The sequence below is a fragment of the Cibotium barometz genome, chromosome 45, assembly GCF_041138505.1.
Source record: "Cibotium barometz isolate CiBa-2024 chromosome 45, ASM4113850v1, whole genome shotgun sequence".
In the NCBI taxonomy this organism is placed as follows: Eukaryota; Viridiplantae; Streptophyta; class Polypodiopsida; order Cyatheales; family Cibotiaceae; genus Cibotium; species Cibotium barometz.
In genome coordinates this window covers 5,822,506-5,838,859 of record NC_141090.1, presented here as the reverse complement: position 1 = coordinate 5,838,859, position 16,354 = coordinate 5,822,506, and the positions used below count along the sequence as shown (strand labels likewise).

At 43.8% G+C, this 16,354-nt stretch overlaps 1 protein-coding gene across 2 annotated transcripts in view; it reads right to left on the bottom strand.

Moving 5' to 3' along the window:
• The window catches only part of LOC147612352 (E3 ubiquitin-protein ligase HOS1-like), an 81,729-nt gene that overhangs the window by 55,474 nt on the left and 9,901 nt on the right, over nt 1-16,354 (bottom strand). For both annotated transcript variants that reach the window (XM_086782970.1, XM_086782971.1), the window contains 3 exons: nt 6,753-7,187; nt 6,157-6,315; nt 5,165-5,686 (listed from right to left, as the gene is read on the bottom strand). In XM_086782970.1, coding sequence (XP_086639096.1) covers nt 5,165-5,686; nt 6,157-6,315; nt 6,753-7,187 — 1,116 coding nt within the window. The remainder of the gene's footprint in view (nt 1-5,164; nt 5,687-6,156; nt 6,316-6,752; nt 7,188-16,354) is intronic.

Genomic DNA, 16,354 nt, shown 5'->3' with positions numbered 1-16,354 from the left:
CCAGCACTGCACCATAGAGTTTGGCCAGCACGTGGCCAACCATAACCGTCCTATAGTTGCTCGGATCGAGCATATCCCCTGACTTGTGGATCGGCACAATGGTGTGCATCGTCCACTCCGCAGGCAAACCCTCTGCTAGTGCCCTGTTAAACACGTGTGCAAGAAAAGGAGCTAAAGAATCTACTGCATATATGAGATGCTCACCCTGCAGGCCCATATGGTCGGCGGCCCGTCCATGCTGTAGGCGGCGAATAGCTTCCTGTACCATCGAGTAGGTAAAGAAGCTAGCTGTGGTAGGTCGAGGCTCATGTGGCTGAGGTATAGGTGGCTGCTGTGGGGCGTGGTATAGTCCCTCTGCATATGTGTGCCATGTCTGTGGATCTACAATGGGTGTCTGTGTCCGGGGCTCTCTCAAGTGCCGCCATGAGACAGGGCTATCTCTACTCATGAAGAAATGAAAGATCTCTAGCTCCTCTATCTCTGCGAAGGCCCGCCTTTTGCGGTGAGTAAGTCTCCTCATCTCTCTCCTCGACTCCTGCTCTGTGATGTCTCCCAAGGCTCTCTGTATGCGGAGCCGTGAGTATAGGGCTCTGCACTCGTCATCATACCATCTGTTCTGGGGCATAGTCCCAGGTCTCGCAGGCTCTCCTGAGTATACACGATGTGGGAAGCTCTGTAATGCAGCCGTGTGTAGCAGTGATGCCAGCTGGGCTGTAATGGTATCCATAGGTGCCAGGGGATCCATGAGTAGGAGCCCATCCTCTACTCTGCCAGTGTATATGTCTGCCATGTCATGTGTGAAGTAGATGGTAGTGTGTGGCGTTGGTATGTGGGGGGCTGGTGATACTGGTGATCCGGCTAGTGAAAATGCCAAGTATGTATGATCTGCCCCAATAGGACGAGGTGGAATGGAGAATGAGGTGACAAGCTGTGATGCCTCCAAAGACCCCATAATGTAGTCTACCACCGTGCCTCCGGTCCGTGTATGACTCCCATGTGGGAAGCATGTCAGCCCTCCTGATCCCGGCCACTATAGCATCCCGTTATAAATAACGAGACGATGCCTGGCTCCCAACTCTAGTAAGTGGTCCCCATAATGTCCTCTGTCTGGTCCAATGTCCTCTGATGCCCGACTAGCCCCTATCTCCTCTGGATCCACACCATGTCATCATAGTCATACACCTCACACTGTCTACTCTGTGTGTGGGCATTGAAGTCGCCCGTAAGAAATACTTCCCCTAGTGTAGAATAATGCATAATCTCCTCTGACAGACAGTGTATGGCGAGGCTCCTGTCTCCTCCTCCTGTGGCATGTCCTCTGTAATGACATAGGAGGATCCTGATGGAGAAAAGTAACATAAAGCTATGTATATAACCCTGTCCTGTGAGAGCTGTAAGCTGATCCACATGTATCTGGCCTCTGGATCCTGTGCTACCACTCTCAGTCTCCCCTGTAGCTCCCGTCTGAATAGAACAACTACTCCCCCCGACCCTCTCGAGGTACCCTGGCTGATGTCTCTCCCCACCATAACATGCTCCAGTCGTCCAGGCTGCACCCATAGGGAACCATTACAGTTCCATACTGCCATGTGTATCTCTGTCAGTGGCCTGGTCTGTGTCCCATAGGCCCCAAACCGCTAATCCATGGGCCGGCCATCAATGATGACCCGACCATCTCGATAGAAGGCCTTCTTGCCTTCTCTCCTCGTTCGTGGCATGCAAGTTCTCCTATGCTCAAGCTGCATCCTCGTGGGATCATCATCCAAGAAAATAGGGGCTCCCTCTAACCCCCGTAGTATGACCCTCTTCCTCATGAAGGTGACCCTCTCCGTCTCTCCTGCAAACTGTAGGATGAGGGCTCGCTTGCGTGTTGAGTCTTTCCCGGCTCTCCATGCTTTGGTGAAGGGGAGAGGGTGCTCTTCCTTGTAGCCAAGCTTCATGCATAGAAGCTGTCCATCCTTCTCGGGAGTGGAGTCGGGTGTCTCGGCTATACCTGTGACTCGAATGTTGAGGCGGCGAGCATGCCTCATCTTCTCCTCCTCAATGGTGGTGTGAATGATTTGGTGCTCTTCCCTTTGAGTCTCCTCCCTCACTTCTTTACGGATGTTCTTCTTCACCACCTCAACCCATCCTGACTGCTTGGCTTCGAGCTTTCCCTCCATGTCCTTTGTGATCTCCTTGGAGATCTCTTCTTTGATGGCCGTGAGAGTGTTGTCATTGATCTCCCCTTCTTCCTTCTCAGTATTCTTGATGGCTACCATTTCCACTTTCAATGCACTCACCTCCTCCTTGAGTGCCGTGTTCTCTTGTTCGAGGTTCGTGACCCGTGCTTCGAGAGCCATGATGTGCCGGTGTAGTTTGTTCTCCACCTCATTGAGGTTGGAATCGGATGTCTTCTTGTTCTCCTTGATTAGTGTCTTCATTGCCATCTCGAGAGCCTCGAGTTTCTCTTGGAGACTCGGGGCCATTCCTCCAGATCACTCTACAATCCTTCCCACAGGCAGGGAGGAGAGAGAGAGAGAGTTATGTTGCTGCCTTGGGGGCCTGAGCAAGGGTGAGTGGGAACAGGGAGGCGACCAGTGCTGAAGCGACGGGCGAAGGGGCGAAATGGACAAAAAGCGGGCGAACAGTGCTGAAGAGGGGGGCAAAGAGGCGAAATGGGCAGAAAGCGGGCGAACACGCGACCAGTGCTGAAGCGACGGGCGAAGGGGCGAAGGGGCGAAGGGGGCAGAAAGCGGGCGAAGGGTGCTGAAGAGGGGGGCGAAGGGGCGAAATGGGCAGAAAGCGGGTGAACATGCGACCAGTGCTGAAGCGACGGGCGAAGGGGCGAAATGGGCAGAAAGCGAGCGAACAGTGCTGAAGAGGGAAGCAAAGGGGCGAAATGGGCAGAAAGCGGGCGAACAGTGCTGGGGCGAAGGGGCGAAGGGGCAGAATGAGAGAGAGAGAGAGAGAGAGAGAGAGAGAGAGAGAGAGAGAGAGAGAGAGAGAGAGAGAGAGAGAGAGAGAGAGAGAGAAAGAAAGATTTTATTAACGTCTTCCAAAAGACCGAACTCGGCCTATGAGACAAATCGGAGTACTTGAGAGACAAAAAGAGGTGTTTCGAAGGAGGTGTCATTCCTCGGGATACACAAGCCAAAGCTAGAGCTAGAAGCCAAACCAAAATTAGAACCACAAATCGGGCAGGTGGATCAAATCCTATTTGAAGGAGGATGAGGTCAGCCCAATAGTTCCCAAGGAGGTGGATCCCTCCAAATCCTATTTGGAGGAAGATGAGGACGACCCGACACTTCCAGAGGAGCTTTGAGAAAATCTATCCAAATCCTGAGATTGAGCCAGAGAACTTGAAGACCAAGTCAGATAGACTACATGTAAGACCCAGATTGAGCTGGGTTATAGATTCCAGATTGTGCTCGAATCTATAACTACTAACCATGTCTATCCCTTGCACGAGGGGATGTCGTGTGCATCCATTAATCTCGATGCTCATAGACATGTATATTCTCATTAGAAAATATATGGGCAGATTTAGGAGCAGATTTAGAGCGGATTTTGCAACCCTACAAGTTCCCAAAAGTGCCCAACCTGGCCCAATGGTTGGGACACCTTTTGGGCATAGTTTGGACACAAAATATGACCGACTTGATTACGATTGCATACCTTCTCTTTATAAATAGCATCATTAGGCATTCATTAGAATCATAAAGCAAAGATCAAGAGGATCAATTTGTCAGACAGCAAGGACAGTGGTGGATCAACAAGAGCTTCTCTTGCGCATTTTCAAGTAGAGGATTGCATGATCTTTGGTATGCATCAAGAAGCTATGAATCACCAAGATCATTGTACATATTCATGTTTTGCAATATACAGTCGATTAGGTCTCTCTCCTTCTCTTCTTTCTGTTTATAAGCAATGGCCAAAGAGGCATTGGCAATGCTTGAGAGTAGCATTCAGCTATGAGTGAGTCACAGATGAACATCAACCTTGGTAATTCAGGTGGTCGTAACCAAGAATCCATAATGGACTTACAGTCGATTAGGTCCATCTCTCCTTCTCTTCTTTCTGTTTATAAGCAATGACCAAAGAGGCATTGGCAATGCTTGAGAGTAGCATTCAGCTATAAGTGAGTCACAGATGAACATCAACCTTGGTAATTCAGGTGGTCGTAACCAAGAATCCATAATGGACTTACAAGAGTCGACTACTAAGTGAGCAATGCAAGGGACTGTCTTATCTTAAGACATGACTACTAGAGAACTCATGCATCTAGATCAACTGCTTACCCTGACCACAAGGATCCCAAGCTCGAGGGTGGTTCAAAGGCATGTTGTAGGTATGACAAATGTTCTAGTCCTTCGGTGGCAAAGAGAAATTATGAATCTTGGTGTCTATGCATGACTAAGAGATCATTTGACCAAAACTAGATCTGCAAGCTTCTAATGCCCTCTCTCTTTGATGTCTAATATATATATACCTAGATGAATCCACGAACATGCCCAAATTCACCTTATAATAAAGTGCAATTTATAACCTCATGTTAGTCATCCACAAGACAATAAACCATCAACTCCATCATGCATAGTATGGACTAGATACTATGACATCCCCACTAACATCATCAGTGCCCAATAGTGGGTGTAGAACTTGGTATCAATATATGTTCCCACACACACACACCCCACGCACACACACAGCATACATTCATACAAAGGTCTGCGTACTGAGTTTCTGTCAGAGCTCCAGAGATAATGAAGCCTAGCACCAAGGATCATAACAAATAGAAAGAATTATTACAACAAAAAGGTAGATGATAGGGCATATGCACCACTAAAGATAGAAAGAATTAACACAATATCAATTGGCTGCAACTTGGACAAAAACTTCACAATGTGAAATTTGCATGCATGGTCAACCGATAAGTTAAGCAATTCTGTCCTGCTGCATACGCATGCGTTCGTGTCCCTTAGCTGCAAGGCTTTACTCAGTCAAACTATCAAGAATGCCTAGAGTCAGAGACAATGCTACTACTGCACAACCGTATAACCACCTCATGCTGCAAAAAGACCACTTCCATTTCAGCAAACTAATCAACAAACAGCTTAGTGAGCCCAGATGCCAAGAACAGAAGCAAAAAACACCAGCCAGAGTCGATAAACCTAACACTTACCATAATGTAAAACATCACCATCAGACTGCCAGCAGTGGAGCATGGATCATAAGTTGCTTGCTCCAAAAGGCATTTCAGAATAATCTTTTCCTCATCTTCTTGCCAAGGTAGCTCTACCATCTTATCCACTAAATTCTTGCGAATACATAACCAGCATACTTCTCCCACCAACAGTTCCATTTCAGAGGACCAATCCCGACAATCACCTTCACTGCCATACTTCGTTTTTGACATTATATCCTTCTGTGATTGTGCTTTGACTCTTAACACATATGATCTTTGATAAAGGTATGCTTCTGTTAGTAGCCCACATTCAATTCTCACCCTGACAGCAGTCACAGCATCTAGCAGAGGAGGAATTTCAACTTTGATTGCAGATCCTAAAATCCTAAGACTCCCATCTCCACCGCTGCAATGCAAAACATCCAAAGCTACATCTGGCTTTTGCCTCTCAAGTAACACCCGGGCCACCTTAGGGTGTATGTTACAAGATACGACCTCAGGAAGAAGATAACAAGCCTCCTGCAAAAAAGTAACAAAAATTTGAGTGGGTAGAATGATTCTATTATCATAATAAGGGCTCACACAACAGCAATCCTGCTAATCTCTCACAGAAGTTAAATTCATGAAACTTCTCATTGTGCCCAACACTTGCTGAACATATAATGTATCAAAAGAAAGATTTACAAAAGCTCTCTTCACAATCCTTTGAGTACGCTATATTCTCCATACTTTTAGCCATTGCTCAGAAACAGGTGCTCACATGTAGACACAACTCTAGTTATATTTTATACAAACACGGATAAGACCTTTGCCCTGCTTTCCACCACTACTCTAGGGTAAAATGACAGATCCACCCATAAGAAAGGCCAGCAATACAACTCAGCACAAACGACCCCTCTAAAGACCTGTGTCATGTGGATAAAGCACTAGAAAAAGGACAAAACAAACACTTAAGCCAAGAATAGCTGAACAGTGCCATTAGATGTTACCTCCAATGCCCTGTCACTGCTATCATCCAGCAGAAAGAAAAGCAGTGATTCTAGCATGGCATGTCTCGATATATCAAACGTAAGCACATAGTCATCCAGTAACAGCTTCCATTCACCATCACAGTCAGGCCATTGTCTGTCGAAAAGATAATACAAAAACTACTTCCAAATTAAGGATACCAAAAAATTAACATGCCTACTGCAAAAACTACTTCCAGATTTACGAAACCAGAAACCCCTTCATGCAAAAAGTATCAGGCATAACTTCTCTGTTGTTAACCTTCTGAATCCGAAAAAAGCACGTGAACACTCCACATACTATATTGTGTTGAAATGCATTTGCTTACAGAAAATCCAAACAAAAAATTTCTTGGGAAAAGGTGAACTTCCTTTTGGTAAAGCTGACAAATGTTTTTAGATATTGATATGTTGCCACAGCTTCAGAGAACATGTCTTGTTGGACATTTCAGCCCTAATGTACATAATAAGCATTGTTTTAACCATTCGCAAGCATTTCTATCAACAAAGAAATCCAAACATTTGAAAGATGCCAATATAATTGTAAGACAGCAAAACGCCAGCAAGTACAAGGATACAATTGCCTTTTTGGCAAGAAAAAGGTCTGCACTAGCTTCCAGAAAGATCATGTCCACACCTGCACGCACACTTTCTGGAGGATACATTGCTGCTGGAACATGTACGGCAGACTGTGCTCCAGCTGCCTCTCTCCTTCTAAATGATGCTATAGGTGATGTCTGCCTCAAGCACCCTAGATCTAGGTTTTCCCTAAGAAAATCCTCGTCGTTATCTTTTCCAAATGCAACATTTGACATTGCATCCTCGATAAACAATGTTGCCGAATTTCCAGAAGTGCTTTCCCATGAATTCCTTGTATGGTCAGGCCATGCTCTGTTGTTGGCTGCTGACTTGCGTCCTCTTACAGCAATCCTCCAGTCGTTGATCGTGGAATGACATGAAGGTATGCTTTCAAGAAAACGATGTCTAGCACACCAACACATCACGTCTAGGTGCTACAAAAACAGGCAAAAGCAAAAGAGACACTGTAAGACACTCTGTTATGAAAAAGACAGCTCTGTGCAAAGGAGTGCTAAGCCACTATCCACCAGAAAACCATTGATGGTGTAAGCAATCAATGCACAAATCTGAGATATTACTAATCTTATTATCAACCCAAACAAAATGAAAAACACTTTTTCAAATATAACCTTTACAACATCAAAGGAAAGAAAATAATGTTCCAAGCCAAACAAAATCTGGGAACAGCATTGGGTTAGCCCAATTTTTTTCTTTTTTTCTAATTTGGGTACAGCAAGTCCACAAAAATAGTCTATCTTCCCATGCCATCTTTGTACTGTTACTCAACAGACTTATACTACCATAGGTGTCACTAGAAAATCAAAATAATCATTACAATAGATCTTGTATCCATTTCCAAGTTTACTTCTTTGTACCTAGACAATCCTGCTCAGTTTCTGCAAGAAGAAGGCCAGATTAAAGCAGAAAGCAAACAGTAATTGCAGTGTCTACAATACAACACTCACAAAAACAAAGTAAAATTTATGCACAAGACTATGCTCAGAATTCAAACTGAGGATGATGCAAAGTCCTTAGAATAACATATGGCCAGTTCTTTAATGTGTGCTCCTTGGTTGGTAAAGTGGGAGAGGCTGACCACCTGCTAACTAAACTGGTGAGAACACACTCCCCCCCCCCCCTCCCTTTTCCTAGCTGGTTAAGAACTAGTCACTTGTCAACCAATTCCATCAATGTGGCACCAATAATCTTTCCCTCACACTGCAACGTCATTTTAAACTCTTTTTCAGCACCTCCCATATTGATTATGATGTTTGGATAGCTTAGGATGGATAAAAATGGTGCTTAGACATGATGCTTATGCATGACAAGCACACTAAATATTGTGAGCTACACTAATGTGAAGTGATTAACACTAATGATTCAAAAGATTAACATAATGAGGGTAAGCTGATGACAATGCCACAACTGAAACTCATTGAGGTTGCGTAACAAGCTTATCATTGCTAAATCACATTAATCCACTTTTAACCATGGCTGAAAATTCATGGCTGAAAATTGAAGTAAAACTTGTGAATTTTCAACCAACAAACTTGAGCCAAATAGATGGAAGAATAAATGAGAGAGAGAGAGAGAGACGACACAGCATAGACCCGAAACGACCGGGCCCCTTCACAGGAATATGAATTATTCCTCCAGAATTTTACAAGTGTATGGGCTGATTTGAATCAGCATGGTACCGCCATCAAACAAGGTAGAAAACAAAGCCTTTGGAATCTCCTAGTTTGTATGTGGTGGCCTACCACACACACACAAGTGTTGGAGAAACTCACCCATCTGTGTGCCACCAAAATGGCCTACCAATGGGTCACAACCGGTTCTCTTGTGGCAAGGATGCTCACAAGAGTGAAGTCCTTTGATGAAGAAAATCAGCAAGCTCTTCTTCGACTCTTCAAAGCCTCTTCTTGAGTAGCACCTCCGTCTTCACATGATAGCCTTCTCTCTTGAAAAATGGTTCTCTACACTTGGTAGAGAAGAAGCTAGTCTTCTTGCCTTCCTACTCTCAAAAATGCACAAGTTTACATGAACTCTCCTCCTCCAAAATGAAAGGAATCACCTCCTTTTATAGGTGAATTCCTTTCTAGGAAGCTTTCTTAGTTCAAAATAGAAAAAGATTACACATGTTAAGTTGCATGGGAAACTTTTACACATGTTTTAGTTTGCATGGGAAACTTTCCTTTGTCAACAAATAGAAAGAGTTATAAGTGTTTTGGTCCACCTGGCACACTTTATGGCCGGACATGTGAACACATCTTTTAGGTCACTTCATTATGTGGCTATTGTACTTCACTTTATTATAACTGAATACAACAAGAGTCGTGTTCTCTCTCTCTCTGCTCTCTACGTTTCTGTTTGCGGTACCTCCAAACCTTACCCCTAACTACTGAAAGCCTTCATTTGGTATCAGAGCAGAGTTCGCCCAGGTCCGTACAGTTCGCCTGCAATCATTTCTGTTCGTACAGCCAAGTTCGCCCAGCTCCGTACACGTCAGCTGCAGGAACAATCGCTCTGTTCCGTACAGGCGCCTGTTTTGCTCCGTACAGTCGCCCAGCCCCGTACAGTACCTGCAGGTGACCTAAACTTGCCGTGTACCTGCTCGCCCAGACCCGTACAGCACTAGTCGACTATTTCCGTACTGTACCTGCTACGAGTACCTGCAGCTACCTACTACGTGTACCTGCAGCTACCTGCTCAGTACAGTGCTCCGTACAGTACCAAGACTGCAGCTGTGTACATCCGCCGTACAGCCATCGTACCTGCAGTCTGCTCCGTACAGCCATCTGTACCTGCACAGTACAGTAGTCCAGTCATCCGTACCTGCACAGTACAGTCGACTTGTACCTACAAAAATCACAGTTGTGGTAAGCTTTACAAGTTTTGAAATTTGGGCATTTTTCTCAGTGAAAATTTTCTGGCAGATACAGGCAGATTTTCTTGCAAAGAAATCTCTACAAGTTTCTTGCAAGGTTTTGGGTGCAGTAACCTTGGGCATTTTTGGGCATTTTGGCACTGTGTAAGCCATTTTTGCTACTCTACTGAGTACTCAGTCAGTGATGCATTGTGTTGCACATTCAGAGGATTGAGAGTGCAAGCATATTTGGGTTAGCTGTATTCAGTGGAGTACAGTTGCTTTCAGGGTTGTTGCTTGGTTTTTTGTTACACAAGTACAACATTGTGCATTGGCATAATGGCAAATCAACAACAGAGTGATGTATTCACATATTTGTCTAAGGAAGACAAGCTGGATGGCATGAACTACTCCTTGTGGAGTTTTATGCTGAGAAATGTGCTCGTGGCAAAAGGTCTTTGGGATTTTGTTAGTGGTGATGAACCACGTCCAAGTCCATTGGCTCCAGAGACTCCTTCCTAAGGGGGTGCTCGTGGACGAGGACAACAGGTACAGGCACCAGGTCAGCCATTGCCTATTCAAAGAACAAATGCTCAGAAGACATGGGATGCCAGAGATGCACAAGCCTTTTGTCACTCATTGCATTGTCAGTACAGAGGTCTATTATACCTCATATTCGTTCAGCTGGCTCTTCACGAAATGCATGGGTGACTTTGGAGCAGATGTATGCTGCTCGTAATGAAGCTCGGATCTCGTTTTTCAAAAGAGAGCTGGAAAATCAGAAAATGCATGAAGGAGATGATATGTCTAGCCACTTAAACAAGCTGCAGGATTTGAGAGAGCAACTCATCAATGTGGATGAGATTATTCCTGAGACACAGCTTGTGTCCACCATCTTGAACTCTTTGCCAAGATCTTACTTGGCTTTTCATACCTCTTTGAACCTCAGCATGAGGAATGCTGTTGAACCCCTTAAGTATCAGGAACTTGTTGCTCTCTTGCTACAAGAAGAGCAAATCAGGAAGAATATGAATATGAACACAAGTGCTGAACAAGCATTTACTACAGGTCAAAAAGGGAAAGGGAAATCTCAGCCAAAGAGTTCAAATCAGAATTCAGGTGACGGTGGTTCATCTCAGGATACCAAGAAAGGTGATGGACAGCCCAAGAAGAAGGGCAAATGCCATTACTGTGAGAAGCCAGGTCACTACATCACAGAGTGTAGAAAGAGGATTGCCAAAGAGAAGGCAAAGGAATCTGGGATGTCTGTAAATGATGCCTCTAAAGCTCCTCCAAAGACTGCTTCTTTTGTTGAGGACAGGGATTACTGTTTCTATACATGCAGCTATGATGCCTCTTGGTCTTCACAGGCACTCAGTATGACAGAGCATGCATGTACTTGGTATTTTGATAGTGGTGCTTCAAAGCATATCACATCTCGTAGGGATTTGTTTTGTCATGTAGGCCCTGCCCCTGTTGGCAAAACTGTTCAGTGTGCCAATAATGCTTCATATCCAGTTCGTGGCATTGGGGAGATTCAGCTCACAGCCATTGATGGCTCTATTCTTCGCCTTACAGATGCCTTATATGTACCAGGGATAAAGAAGAATTTGTTGTCCATTTCTTCTTTAGCACACTGTGGTATGCAAGTCCACTTTGATGATGACAAGTGCATGGTCAGAGACAAAGCTAATGCTTTGACCTTGATGCTTACTGGTACATTATGTCATGGACTTTATCAGTTGGATGCATTTCAGCCAGTGGATCAGTCTGCTTATAATGCATTCACTCTTACTCCAGCTATGGTTGATGCGGAGTTATGGCATGCTCGCATGGGGCATGTGAATTTTGGTAGTCTTATGCTTAAGACCTACCTCTTATGGAGAAGCCTCCAGATCACATATATGAAGGATGTATTTTGGAAAAAATGCATCGGTTTTCCTTCCCACGTGATCAGGCTCTACGAGCAACTGCAAAGTTCCAGCTTATACACAGTGATCTTTGTAGTCCCATGCAGACGAAGTCATTAGGAGGTTGCTTCTATTTTGCTACACTTATTGATGACTTCTCTCGTATATGCAGGGTCTATCCGTTGACACAGAAATCACAGGTATATGATGCATTTTTGGCCTTTGTAGCACTTGCTGAAACAGAGTCAGGATGCAAGGTTAAGACTGTCCGTTCTAACCGAGGGGGGGAATATATGTCACACATGTTGAATTCCTTTCTTGAGAGTAGAGGTATCAAACATCAGTATACTACTCCTTATACTCCACAACAGAATGGAGTTGCAGAAAGGAAGAATCGGTCACTCATGGAGATGGCCAGATGTATGCTCAAGGCAAAGAAGCTACCACATATCTTTTGGGTGGAAGCTGTCATGTGTGCTTGTCATATTTTGAATCGATGTCCAACAAAGGCATTGGTTTCCATTACTCCTTTTGAGGCTTGGCATGGCCGCAAGCCTTCGGTATCACATTTTCGTACTTTTGGGTGTCTTGCATATGCACACATACCCAAAGAGTTGAGGAGGAAGTTGGATGATAAAGCCACAAAATGCATTTTTGTTGGGTATAGCCGTGAGAGCAAGGGCTACCGGTTATATGACCCACTATCCAGGAGGATATTCACTAGTCGGGATGTGGATTTTGATGAAAAATCAAAAATATCCATGGCTGGTTATGATGCAAATCAGGCTGAAAATGATGTGTTTGAAGGTCTACTACCTATGGAGTTTCATTCCACAGTTGGTGATCCAACTCATGAGGGTACAGGACAGCCAGCAAATCATGAAGGTGGTGCAGAAATTCAGCAGCAAATTGAGCCAGAAGCTGAACCAAATATGGGGCAGCATGCACCACAGGTCAGACATATACCTAGATGGTATTTGAGGACATTATAGGACAGCCATCTAGAGGGTCCTCTTGCTGGTCGTACTCGTAGGGAGACACGGACCAATGAACATGCACACATCATGGATTTGAATATGGTTATGGCAGCCAGTTTACAGGATGATGATGAGCCTGATTCATTTGTGGATGCACGAGACAATGTGCATTGGAATAAAGCCATGCAGGATGAGCTTGATTCTATTAAAAGGAATCAAACATGGGATTTGGTTGATCTGCCCAAAGGCAAGAAAGCCATTGGTACTAAGTGGGTCTAAAAGTTGAAAAGACATGCAGATGGATCCATTGACAGGTACAAAGCCCGTCTAGTTGCAAAGGGCTATGCACAGAAGAAGGGCATTGATTATGAGGAGACATTTGCTCCTACATCCCGTATGTCGACACTTAGGTGTGTCATTGCATTGGCTGCACATCGTGGTTGGGTTGTTCACCAGTTGGACATCAAGACTGCTTTCCTACATGGGGACCTCGAGGAGGAAGTTTATGTACATCAGCCCATAGGTTTTGCAGAACATGGTCATGAAGGGAAAGTATGCAAGCTGAAAAAGGCCTTGTATGGTTTGAAACAAGCTCCACGAGCTTGGTATGCAAAGATAGATGCTTTTCTACTCACTCAAGGATTTGTGAATAGTCCATCAGAAGCCACTTTGTATGTAAAGAAAGAAGAGAAAGATCTGCTGGTCATCAGTCTTTATGTAGATGATCTTTTGCTCATGGGATCAAATGATGACAAAATTGCAGCTTTTAAAGAGTTTGTGCAAGATAACAGAGGCATTGGGTTGTTGCAATCTCGGTATGTTGCTAAACTTCTGGAGAAGTTTAAATTTCAGGATTGCAAGCCTATTAGCACTCCTATGGAGCCTGGGATGAAACTGTCACTACAAGATGACAGTATTCCTTTTGATGCCACTACATATGCTTAGGCTGTTGGGTGTCTTATTTATTTGTGTACTACACGGCCAGATATTCAGTATGCCGTATCTCAGTTGAGCAGATTCATGCACAGCCCGCGATTGTCACATTGGCAAGCTGTGAAGCGTGTATTCCGGTATTTGCAGGGTACCTTGTCTCTTGGATTGCTTTATCCTAAGGGGGGTGACATGCAGTTATACGCTTACAGTGATTCAGATTGGGCTGGTGATTTTGATACCAGAAATTCCACTAGTGGAAATTGTTTCTTTCTTGGCTCTTCATGCATTTCTTGGCTGAGCAAGAAACAAACCACAGTGGCCACTTCGTCTTGTGAGGCAGAGTACAGAGCAGCCTACACTACTACTGTTGAGTGTGTTTGGCTGCGTCGTCTCATGACTGATATGGATATTTCAATGGAGGAGCCTACACCTATCTATACTGATAGTCAGAGTGCCATTGTTGTGGCCAGGAATCCTGTCTTTCATGCTCGCACGAAACACATTGAGATTCACTATCATTTTGTTCGAGAGAGACTCCAGGCAGGTGATATCAGTCTGATCTACTGTCCTACAAATCAGAATGTGGCAGACATCTTCACCAAGGCATTACCACGTCCGAAATTCGAAGCATTCCGCACTGCTTTGAATTTGTTTCCTTTTGGTGGATGATGTACAGTGATCACATATCACTCCAGGGGGGTTTGTTGGGTTTTATGCTGTGTATGCACCCAGAGGAGTGCTAGTGATCATCAGTAGATTACTGGGGTACTTTTTACTTCAGTTAGTGGAGGTTTTTTCCCCCAGTTTAGCTTAGTTTCACTTATAACAGTTTATAAGTGTTTTGGTCCACCTGGCACACTTTATGGCCGGACATGTGAACACATCTTTTAGGTCACTTCATTATGTGGCTATTGTACTTCACTTTATTATAACTGAATACAACAAGAGTCATGTTCTCTCTCTCTGCTCTCTACGTTTCTATTTGCAGTACCTCCAAACCTTAACCCACTGGCCCTCCTTATAGTCAGTCTTCCTTCTATGCTTGTCAACAGCTTTCTTCTGGTTGGCTTGAGATCTCTCTATGACTTGATGCACTTGAGTGAGCATCTGGTCCAAGTCTTGTACAAATTCATCAGCTGCAAATATCTTCTCTTTGGTTTGCATTATGGGCAGCAAGTGCGGCCTTCCATAAACTACTTCAAAGGGCGCTTTTCCTGTAGAAGAATGAACAGTGTTGTTGTATGCAAACTCCACAAGAGGCAAATACTTCTCCCAAGTTACTTTCTTTTCAGCACAAAAGCACTTTAGAAGATCTAAAATCTGTAAGTTGACATTTTCACTTTGTCCATCTGTTTGGGGGTAATAAGAAGAAGAAAAATCAAGCTTAGTTCCCACATTCTCAAAGAGGGCTCTCCAGAATAAACTAGTAGTCCTCGGATCTCTAACTCCCACTATGGACTTTGGAAGCCCATGATATTTGAAGATTTGAGCCAAATAAGTAATGGCCATCTGTTCGGCTCCAATTGCTTTCTTTACTGGAATGAAGTGAGCCAGTTTACTGAACCTATCCACAATTGTCCATAGGCATCATTCCCTTTGGGAGTTTTTGGCAATCCTGTAATGAAGTCCATGGCAATGCTCTTCTGTTGAGCTAGAAGCCTTCTCACCTTTCTCTTCTTCATCTCCTCTTCTGCTGAGCTAGAAGCCTTCTCACCTTTCTCTTCTTCATCTACAAAGTTAGCATGAGTTTGTGCTTTCTTTTGGAAGTAGCAATCCTTCTGCAAGTGATTGGTCCTTCCGTGTAGTTGCACTTCATTTTACCCTTAGCTTTTGATGACAGCCACTTGTAGGAACCCTTGTTGAAGCAGTCTTGATCTGGTACATGTATTATATACCTAGATGAATCCAGGAACATGCCCAAATTCACCTTATAAGAAAGTGCAATTTATAACCTCAGGGTAGTCATCCACAAGACAATAAACCATCAACTCCATCATGCATAGAATGGACTAGATACTATGACATCCCCACTAACGTCGTCAGTGCCCAATAGTGGGTGTAGAACTTGGTATCAATATATGCTCCCCCACATACACACACCCCACGCACACACACACATAAAAGCATACATTAATACAAAGGTCTATGTGTTGTCTTTTTCTTGCGTCTCAAAACGACACCTTCAAAGGTTGGTTTCGACAGATTTTTGAGAATGGAAACCAAAGTCCCATATGGTTCATCAGGTACACTCTTGACTAGAACAGCAATGGAAGCCTCCTCATCAACGGGTGCTCCAATTGATGCAAAAGCTATTCGTGTAGTTTAAGTAAGTAGAGAAATCTTGATCATGTGACACATCCAAACCAAAGAATTCTATCTACAAAGCAATTTTGGAATTTTTACCGTTAGCTCCAAACATTGTCTCTTACTCATCCCATGCATCCTATGAGGACTCTAAAAGAGAATCCATAGAGATAGAGCCTAAGGCCCATTAGCAAAGAAATAGATCCCCAAAAAAAAGATTACACAAAGGCCCATTTTGGGTGTCAAATGATGTCCTCTAGTTTGACCAAGGTTGCAAGTGTGAAGCTTAAAAAATATATACCAAAGCTTCAAAATAAAGTTTAGATACTAGATCTAAACTCTCAAGGGGTATAATATATATATATATATATACCCCTTATATATATATATATTATATATTATATATATATAAGGGGTATATATATGTATATATATATATATATATATAGCCCTTATATATATGAAGAAAAAATTTAGATTTGAGGGCAATAGGCCAGTCCATTGTTGGGGTGCCAAGCTAGAGAAATCACTTAAATTAATGCAAAAACTATGCTTTAACCAAGGTTATTAAGGCATGTAAGATACCTTTTACATGTGATAAATCAACAAGG